General features: G+C 63.4%; 1 protein-coding gene across 1 annotated transcript; it reads left to right on the top strand.

Moving 5' to 3' along the window:
• The first annotated feature begins 5,093 nt into the window (after window positions 1-5,093).
• FABP3 (fatty acid binding protein 3) lies at window positions 5,094-8,974 on the top strand. The gene is made up of 4 exons (XM_071453140.1): window positions 5,094-5,310; window positions 6,065-6,237; window positions 8,405-8,506; window positions 8,681-8,974. Exons 1-4 carry the CDS (start codon window positions 5,238-5,240, stop codon window positions 8,732-8,734), a joined length of 402 nt encoding a protein of 133 aa, XP_071309241.1. The 5' UTR covers window positions 5,094-5,237; the 3' UTR covers window positions 8,735-8,974.
• Window positions 8,975-9,644: the final 670 nt, after the last annotated feature.

Below are 9,644 nucleotides of genomic sequence, written 5' to 3'. Positions count from 1 at the left end.
CCCCTCGTCTCCTGGCCTTTCTTCTGGGTGACTCACGAGCCGCTCCCAAGTTTTTGGGGGGGTGAGGTTGGAAACACGACCCGAGAGCCCCCCAGCCCTTAAGCAAAGCTGCCAGCACGTTGAGGGATCCCCAGCGTGGTCCCCACTCCTGGGGATGGGGGATGCTGCTGAGTTTGGGGGCGGGGAGCCGGGCAATGCTGTTCGGAGCACCCCAGCCCCCGAGCCCCCACGGTCCCCAGGCCGGATCCCCTCACCAGCCCCGGGAGGGGCCCGCCGGGTCCTGCGGCCTTTGGGGACAGAGGGGACACGGAGTGGGGCTTTCCCAGGCTCTGCCCGTGCTCCCCAGAGGAGCTTCTGCCAGAGGGTGGGATGGGACCCTCCCGGCGGGCACTGAGGGACTCAGGGAGGGCTCCTCTGCCGGTCGCTGTCTCTGGCCGGAGCCGCAACTCCTGGGAAGCTCCAGGAAAATCTGACTGGCACGGAGCCATCCAGAGCCCACACTGCTGGGACCTTCTTGAGGTGTCTGCTCAGCTCTGGAAACACTTCGGGCTTTTGCCACAAGAGGTGGGAGTGGCCCAGGACTGGCACAAGGGTGGCCCAGGGGTGGCACAGAACCTGGCAAGGACTGGGTGTTTGGACGTGGAGCTGGACCCACCCCATCCATCCATCCATCCATCCATCCATCCATCCATCCATCATCCATCCATCCCCCATCCATCCATCCATCCATCCATCCATCCATCCATCCATCATCCATCCATCCCCCATCCATCCATCCATCCATCCATCCATCCATCCATCCATCATCCATCCATCCCCCATCCATCCATCCATCCATCCATCCATCCATCCATCCATCCCCCATCCATCCATCCATCCATCCATCCATCCATCCATCCATCCATCCATTCATCCATCCATCCCCCATCCATCCATCCATCCATCCATCCCATCCCATCCCATCCCATCCCATCCCATCCCATCCCATCCCATCCCTATAGCTGTCTCTGTGGGACCAGCAAAGGAGCCCCGCAGCCCAGGTCCCAGGAGAGCCGTGTGGGGCCACAGGCGGGGTCACAGGCGGGGCCACCATCCCCAGCGCCCCACGGGCCCCGGCCACCATCGGGCTCCCAGGCACCTTGGCCTGGAGGGCAGTCCTGGGTTGGAGGGAGGGTTGGGTGTGAATGGACGCGTGCAGGGGCATCCCTGGCTGTGGGTATCCGTGTGTGGGCGCATCTGTGGGTGTGGGCACCCATTTACAGGGGCATTCGTGGGTGTGGGAACCCGTGTGCATGGGCATCCCTGTGTGTGTTCATCTGTGTGCGTGGGCACCTGTTTACATTGTCATGGGCTCTCGTGTGTGTGTGTGTGTGTGTGTGTATCCATGTGTAGGGTCATGGGCACCCACACACACTGGAATCGCTGTGTGGGGCCATGTGTGTGCTCATGGGCACTGGTTTATGTGGGCATTCATGGGCATGGAGTCCCATGTGTGCACATCTGTGTGTGGGCATCCACGGGCACCCATGTGCACGGGCATCCATTTGTGTGTGTACCCGTGTGTGTGCATCCGTGAGTGCGCATCCATGAGTGTGTGCACGTGTGCAGGGATATCTGTCTGTGTGTGTGTGCATGTGCAGGGCTATCCGTGTGTTTGTGTGCATCCATGTGTGTGCATTGTTGTGTGTGTGCAACTGTGTGTGCATGCACATCCGTGTGTGTGGGCATCCATGGGCACCATGTGCACGGGCATCTATTTGTGTGTGTACCTGTCTGTGTGCATCTGTGAGTGTGTGCATGTGTGCAGGGATATCTGTGTGTGTGTGTGCATCTGTGTGTGTGCATCCATGTGTGTGTGCACCCATGTGTGTGTGCATCTGTGTGTGTGTGTGCAGGGACACATCCATGTGTGTGTGCATCCCTCTGTGTGCATCCATGTGTGTGTGCACCCATGTGTGTGTGCATCTGTGTGGTGCATCCCTCTGTGTGCACCCATGTGTGTGTGCATCTGTGTATGTGTGTGTGCATGTGTGCAGGGATATCTGTGTGTGTGTGCATCTGTGTGTGTGCATCCTTCTGTGTGCATCCGTGCGTGTGCATCCATGTGTGTGTGCATCAGTGTGTGTGTGTGTGCAGGGACACGTCCATGTGTGTGTGCATCCCTCTGTGTGCATCCATGCATGTGTGCATCTGTGTATGTGTGTGTGCATGTGTGCAGGGATATCTGTGTGTGTGTGTGCATCCGTGTGTGTGCATCCATGTGTGTGTGCATCTGTGTATGTGTGTGTGCATGTGTGCAGGGATATCTGTGTGTGTGTGCATCTGTATGTGTGCATCCTTCTGTGTGCATCCATGTGCATGTGCACCCATGTGTGTGTGTACATCTGTGTGTGTGTGCATCCATGTGCGTGCATCTGTGTGCATGTGCGTGTGCATCCATTTGTGTACGTGTGTGTGTGTGCACATGTGCAGGGATATTTTGTGCACATCCATGTGTGTGTGCATCGTTGTGTGTGTGTGCATCTGTGTGTGTGTGTGTGTGCATCATCCATTTGCATGTGCATCGTTGTGTGTGTGTGCATCTGTGTGTGTGTGTGCATCTGTGTGTGTGTGTGCATCATCCATGTGCGTGTGCATCCACGTGTGTGTGCATCCATCTGTGTGCATCTGTGTGCATGTGCATCTGTGTGTGTTAGTGCATCCGTGAGTGTGCACCCATGTGTGTGCAGGGACATCCATGTGTGTGTGCATGTGCAGGGACGTGTGTGTGTGTGTGTGTGTGTGTGTGTGTGTGTGTGCGCACATCCATGTGCGTGGCTGTGTGTACACGCACATGTGCAGTGGCACATGTGGGTATCAGCGTGTGTGTGCACCCGTGTGCGTGGGTATCTGTGCACATGTGCAGTGACATCTCTGTGGGTATCAGTGTGGGTGGGCATCTGTGGTCATGGACACTCATTTACACGGGCCTTTGTGGGCATGAGCTCCTGTGTGTGCATTTGTGTGTGTGTGCACGTGTGTGTGTGTGATAACAACTGTGTGTGTGTGTGTGTGTGTGTGTGTGTGTGTGTGTGTGTGTGCATGTGTGTGTGCATCCTGCAGGTGGGTGGGTGGCCATGTTCATGGGTGCTCCTATGGGTGGCTGTGTAGGGGCAGCCCTGTGGGTGTCCCTGTGCCCCAGTGTCCCTGTGCCCCAGTGTCCCTATGCTGGGGTGTCCCTATGACCTGTGGGTGTCCCTATGCTGGGGTGTCCCTGTGCCCCAGTGTCCCTGTGCCCTGGTGTCCCTGTGCTGGGGTGTCCCTATGCCCTGTGGGTGTCCCTATGCCCTGTGGGTGTCCCTATGCTGGGGTGTCCCTGTGCCCCAGTGTCCCTATGCTGGGGTGTCCCTGTGCCCAGGTGTCATTCTGCACGGGTGCTCCTGTGGATGGGTGACCCTGTGGATGGGTGTCACCATGCGTGGGTGACCCTGCCTGTAGGTGCTCCATGTGGATTGGTGTCTCTGTCACTGGGTGTCCCTGTCACTGGGTGTCCCTGTGCTGGGCTGTCCCTGTGCGTTCCTGCCGGTGGGTGTCCCATGCCAGGGTGTCCCTGTGTTGGCGTGTCCCCATGCCTGGGTGTCTCTGTGCTGGGGTGTCCCTGTCAGTGGGTGTCCCTGTGCCAGGATGTCCCTATATTGGGGTGTCCCTATATTGGAGTGTCCCCAACAGTGCCAGGGCAGCTGTTCCTGCCAATGCCCCCATCTCACGGTCCCGTTGTGTAAAGGGGACAGGGCTGTGCAGGTTTGGGACACTGACACCCAGGTGAGGGGACAGAGGACGCTCCTTGCCCTCTGTGTCCCCCCCCAGGCCATGGGGGCTGTGTCTCCCTGGGCAATAAATTGTCATTGTCACCCTGGCCAGCAGAGCCCTGCCCGGTGTCCCAGCTGGGACAGGGGACACCCATCCTACGGGGACAGGTCCTGTGCCCCCAGGGCACGAGGTGAGGGGTCCTGCTCGGTGGCAGTGTCAGCAGGAGGACGCTGAACACGAGCTCTGGCTATTTTTGGGTGTCTGCGGTGTCACACAGGGGCCAGGCACAGGGAGAAGGTGTCCCCGGTCCCTCACGGCCCTGCTGCCTTTGACCCCAAGTCCCCAAGACAAGGGGACAGCCACGGGGCTGGGACAGGGACACCTGAGCCCCCAGCTGGGTCCCTCCATGACCCGGGGACGGGGACAGGAGTGGGCACTGTCCCCTGGGGTGGAGGGGACAGTGAATGCCATGGCCGGGGGTGACCCCAGCCACGCTGGGAAGGGGCTGGGGATGCGCTGGGGCCCAAAGCACAGGGACATGGGGGGACCGGCTGGGGGTCCCACAGCCCCGTGCCTTGTCCCCAGTGTCCCCCCAGCACCCAAAGCACCACTGGTGGCACAGGCGTGTGTCCCCAGGCATGCAGGGAGGGGACAGGGTCACACACGTGCCCACACGCAGGCACACCAAGCAGGGAGCGGGTCACACATGCCCACAGACACACGGAATTGAGGGGGTGTCACACCTGTCCCCACACTCTCCTGGAGTCCCCACATGTATTCCCACCACCCCCCCAGTGCTCCTGCTCCCCGTGCCTCAGTTTCCCCAGCTCAGCTGTCCTTTCCCTGTGCCTCAGTTTCCCCAGCTCAGCTTCCCTGTCCCCGCCACTCGTGTCCCTAAAGGGCATCCCCACTGCCACTGTCCCCACACCCTGACCATGCCCAGGGGCAGCACCTGCCCCTCCCCACGCACCCACGGGACCACCCGGGCTGGGCACCCCTGTACCCACCTCAGCGCCCCTGTCCCCGTGCCTCAGTTTCCCCACCTCAGCGTCCCTGTCCCCGTGCCTCAGTTTCCCCAGTTCATCTCCCTGTCCCCATTCCTCAGTTTTCCCAGCTCAGCTCCCGTGTCCCCGCCATTCGTGTCCCTAAAGGGCATCCCCACTGTCGCACACTGTCGCGGGGCTGAGGCGGGCACACACGCCCGTGCCCGGGCACATCTCACGGCCCGGCTGCTCCCGGGGCTGTGCCCGGGCGGGGGCTCGGCGCGGGGCCGGGGGGCGGTGGCGGGGCCGTGCGGCCGCTGGCAGCGCTGCCGGGTGTATTTCTGGAGCGCGCTGTGCTCTTTCCAATCATGTGATGGGGACATTATTTAAGGCGGCCGCGGGGCCGCGGCAGCTGCAGGCGGTGCCTCGCTCGCAGCCGGCCGGACGCCCCCGAGCCCCCTCGCCATGGTGGACGCCTTCGTGGGCACCTGGAAGCTGGTGGACACCCAGAATTTCGATGAGTACATGAAGGCGCTGGGTGAGTGGGCGCGGCTGAGAGCGGCCTTGCGGTCACATCACCCCCTTTTATTTTCTTTTTTTTTTCCTATGCCCCCCCCAGTTTGCCCGGCGAACCCTCGCCCCCACACGGGGGTCTGGGGTGGGGGGCTGCAGGCGGAGGGGGGAGAGGGTCGCTACTGCTGCCTCCATGGGTGGGTTAGGGGGGCTCTGGGGCTTTGTGCACGTGGGGCTGGGCTGGGTGAAGGGAACCCGGGCTGGGTGAAGGGACCCAGGGCTGGGTGAGGGATCCCGGACTGAGTGAGGGGTCCCGGGTGGGTGAGGGGGTCCCGGGCTGGGTGAGGGGTCCCAGGTGGGTGAGGGGTTGCGTCCTTCCCGTGCCCCCCCCGGGCACAGCCTCTGGCAGAGGGTGGAGGGATGAGATGCCCCCCGTGGCTGCTGGGGGTCGCTCAGGAGCCCCCCAGCCTTGCCCAGCCCCCGAGCCCCCCATCAGGCAGTCCCGGCATGGTCAGGGAGAGTCCCCCAGCCCAGAGCAGGGTGGCGAAGGGGGACAGACATCGGTCCCCCTCACCCAGCTCAGGTGGGTGGGTGCTGGTCCCGGATCCATCCCTCCTGCACCCCCGTCTCTGCTCCGGCCCCGGGGGCGCACGGAGCCCCCCAGGACCATGAACGGGCAGCAGTTTTGGGGTTCACCCTCCGCCAGCACGGGGAGGAAGAGCCCGGGGGCGATGCCGGGGCTGAGTGGCTGCATCGTGCCCTCACCCCTCGCTCCCCAGGCGTGGGCTTCGCCACGCGGCAGGTGGCCGGCTTCACCAAGCCCACCACCATCATCGAGCTGGACGGCGACAAGGTCACCGTGAAGACCCAGAGCACCTTCAAGAACACCGAGATCACCTTCAAGCTGGGCGAGGAGTTCGACGAGACCACGGCAGACGACAGGCACGTCAAGGTGAGCCCCCAGCCCCTCCTGCCCCGCGGCACCCCCGAAAGGCGCTGTGGGCTCTGGGGGATCGCTGATCACCCCGGGGCTCTGGGGATCGCTCATCACCCCGGGGCTCCAGGGGGATCGTTCATCACCCCGGGGCTCCAGGGGGATCGCTCATCACCCCGGGGCTCTGGGAGATCCTTCCATCACCCCGGGGCTCTGGGGATCGTTCATCACCCCGGGGCTCTGAGGATCGCTCATCACCCCGGGGCTCTGGGAGATCCCTCCATCACCCCGGGGCTCCAGGGGGATCACTCATCACCCCGGGGCTCTGGGAGATCCTTCCATCACCCCGGGGCTCCATCCCGGCTCCTGAGCGAGGGCAGCGCCTCTGTGCCCGCCGGGGCTGCTGTTCGAGCCTGGTCCTGTCCTGGCAGCCCCCCCGAGTCCGTTCTGCAGCTGGGCTGTCCCGGGGCAGGACGGAGCTGCCGGGAAGGTTGAGCAAGAGCCGGGCTGGCGAGTGCCAGCTTGCTCAAGAGGAGGCCGGTGGGGCGGTGAGGAGTGTCCCTGCTCCGGGGGAAGAGGGGCACCACCCCTCGTTTTTGAGCCCAGTCCCCTCTGTGCCTGCCCTCCCGAGCAGGCAGCGCTGCAGGGATGGAGCTCCGGGACGATCCCAGCGTGTCCGTGCCGCTCCAAGGGCTCATCCCAGGGCTGCCCCTCCCTGGGAAGCTCAAACCTTCCCAGCCAGGCTGCTCCTCCCTGGAAGAGCAAGGAAAAAATCACCTGAGAGAGAGCAATGACTTTTCTGGCCTCTCCCACCCTGCAGGGACATTTTCCCTCGAAGGAGTGGCCCAGCTGCTGATTTTTCCTAGATTCCAGCTGCGGCTGGCAGCTCTGTGCCCCACACCCGGCCCGGGGGGTATTCGGGAGGAACCTGGGGGCTCTTTGGCCACAAACCCCTTTCCTGGCCCCAGAGCAGGAAGCACAAAGGGCCGGGCTCGGCGTGAGGCTGGGGGAAGGGGCTGAGTGTGAGCTGCCTCCCTCCCGCCCCGGCTCCTGGCCGCTGTTCAAGCGGCAGAACAGAACGTGTGACCGGCCCGCGGCTCCTGCCCTGCCCGGGCCGTGCCCTTGGGGTGTCCCCCTGCACGTGATGGGTCAGGGGGCCAGGACGGCGGCCCGAGAACGGGGCTGGACAGGATGGGGTCAGCCTTGGGGTGCCGGGAGTTGTGGGGCACCCATGGAATGGTTTGGGTTGGAATGGATCTTAGACCTCGTCCAGTGCCAGCCCTGCCATGGCAGGGTCACCTCCCACTGTGCCAGGTGTTCCCAGCCCCAATGTCCAGCCTGGCCTTGGGCACCGCCAGGGCTCCAGGGGCAGCCACAGCTGCTCTGGGCACCTGTGCCAGGGCCTCACCCCCTCCCGGGGAGGAATTTCTCCCCAGTATTCCATTCATCCCTGCCCTCTGCCTGTGGGGCACCCAAACCCTGCGGGTACCCGAACTTTTGGACAGCTGAGCAGTGGGGGGACCCAGCTATGGGGGAACTGGGGTCCGAGGGAGCACCCAGAGCCTTGTGGGGATCTGGGGCTGGGCACACCTGGACAGACCCCAGCCATGGGTGCCCCTAGGGGCAGCCCCGGCTCTGGAGGGCACAGGGCAGGATGGGGACAGGCAGGCGGTGCCAGTGCTGGTGCCCGTGGCTGTCCCGGCACGGCCCTGCCCTGCGTGCCGCTGTCACAGCAACCTTGGCACGGGCCGGGCTCTGGGGGCTGAGTCAGCAGCGGCGCTGTGCAAACAGCAGCGCGGCGAGCAGGGGCGCGTTTGCTGCATCAGCCGCTCCAAAAAGCCTCGGCGGGCCCTGCAGGGCAGGGAGGGTTCGCTCCAAGCCCCGATCCCTGCCCCGCCTCTCCGGTCCCCGCGCTTGGGAGCGCGGCCGGGGCAGGTCCGGGTGGCCCCGGGGCACGGAGGGCAGGGTGACCGTGCCGGTGGCACCTGGGGACACAGGGGGACAGCCGAGGCCGTGCCCCAGTGCAGGATCCAGGCTGGGCTGAGCGCGGCTGACCCAGCCAGGCGGGGATGGTGCCAGGTGGGCATCCCCAGGCTGATCCCGAGCCCTGCGGGGCTCCAGGGTCCCCTCTGAGCAATGAACCCCGGAGAGGAAAATAACTGCGGGTCTCAATCCCTCCCTGCAGTCCTTGGTCACACTGGATGGAGGCAAACTCGTCCACGTGCAGAAGTGGGAGGGGAAGGAGACATCGCTGGTCCGGGAGCTGAAGGATGGGAAATTAATTCTGGTAAGGAAATGGTTTTATTCTGAGGTTCCCACCTCGGAACTGGTTTCATTCTGAGGTTCCCAACACAGAACTGGTTTTATTCTGACGTTCCCACCTCGGGAATGGTTTGAAGTGGGAAGAGCTCAGCTCGGAGCCGGGCAGGGCAGCACTAACTCCCCCCCTCTCTGCCCCCAGACTCTCACCATGGGCAACGTCGTCTCCACCCGCACCTACGAGAAGGCGACATAGACGCTGCCCCAGGTCCCCTGCCTGTCACCCGGTGCCACATCGTCCCCACCTCCTGGCCCCGTGCCAGGCACGGCTTCCCGTGGGCTCGGAGCCGCTGCCCCAGCGGGGCCGCCCCTGCCCCCGCCCGGCGCCTGCAGGGGCTCCAGGGGCTCGGGTGGTGGTTTCGTGGTTCGTTGTTGGGTTCTTTTTTAATTGATAGTGGGAAAAGTCACATGGAAAAATAATAAAGGTGTTGTTACAGCTCTGTGCTCGGTTTACTCTGGAAAAGGCGTTTTGGGCACGTGCCCACCCACAGGGACGGCGGGGATGGGGTTAATGGCCAGTGGTGCCAGCAGCCCTGCGGGATCACTCTGGGAATGCTCTCCGGGAATGCCCCTCCCAGGGCAGGAGGGAGCCCCACAGCCCCAGCCTCCCCTGGAACAAAGGTCCTGAGCTCCTGTGTCCGAATTGGGAAGGGAAATGGCCCCAAAGGGGGAGGCAGCCATGGGGAGCTGGGGTGGGAAGCACAGGGAAGGAAAAGGGATAGGGGGAGGCTGCATCAGCACTCCCAACTCTCCCACCACACCAACAGCTGCCAATCCAGCTCTGTGCAGAGGCAGAGGCTGCAGGGACAGCTCCTTCCCCCTCACATCTGTCCCTGGCACACGGGGACAGCTCCTTCCCCCTCACATCTGTCCCAGCAGGGCCGAGCTGCTCCTGGCACCCTCCTCCTGCCATCCCTCCCCTGACCTTCAGCTCCAGTCACAAGATTTATGCTCTCTCCAGAAGGCTTCTCCTATGGGCTACCTCACCACACACCCCCTTCCCGCCCCAGGGAACCTGGGGGAGCAGCTAGAACTTCCCAAAAAATCCTCTCCCATCTTCTCCATGCAGCCAGCACTGTTCTCCCCTGCCCAAGATGAAGTGGAGG

This window comes from Agelaius tricolor, unplaced genomic scaffold (assembly GCF_023055355.1).
Source record: "Agelaius tricolor isolate 1412-34295 unplaced genomic scaffold, bAgeTri1.0.p SCAF_36, whole genome shotgun sequence".
Classification (NCBI taxonomy): domain Eukaryota; kingdom Metazoa; phylum Chordata; class Aves; order Passeriformes; family Icteridae; genus Agelaius; species Agelaius tricolor.
The sequence above is the reverse complement of the archived record's forward strand: the minus strand, read 5'-3'. Positions and strand labels throughout refer to the sequence as shown.

Excerpts from the sequence above, each read along its gene's own strand:
- FABP3 (XM_071453140.1), top strand. The coding sequence starts at position 5,238 with ATGGTGGACGCCTTCGTGGGCACCTGGAAGCTGGTGGACACCCAGAAT. Across the intron at positions 5,311-6,064 it reads TGAGTACATGAAGGCGCTGG|GCGTGGGCTTCGCCACGCGG; the intron begins GTGAGTGGGCGC and ends CTCGCTCCCCAG. Across the intron at positions 6,238-8,404 it reads CAGACGACAGGCACGTCAAG|TCCTTGGTCACACTGGATGG; the intron begins GTGAGCCCCCAG and ends CCCTCCCTGCAG.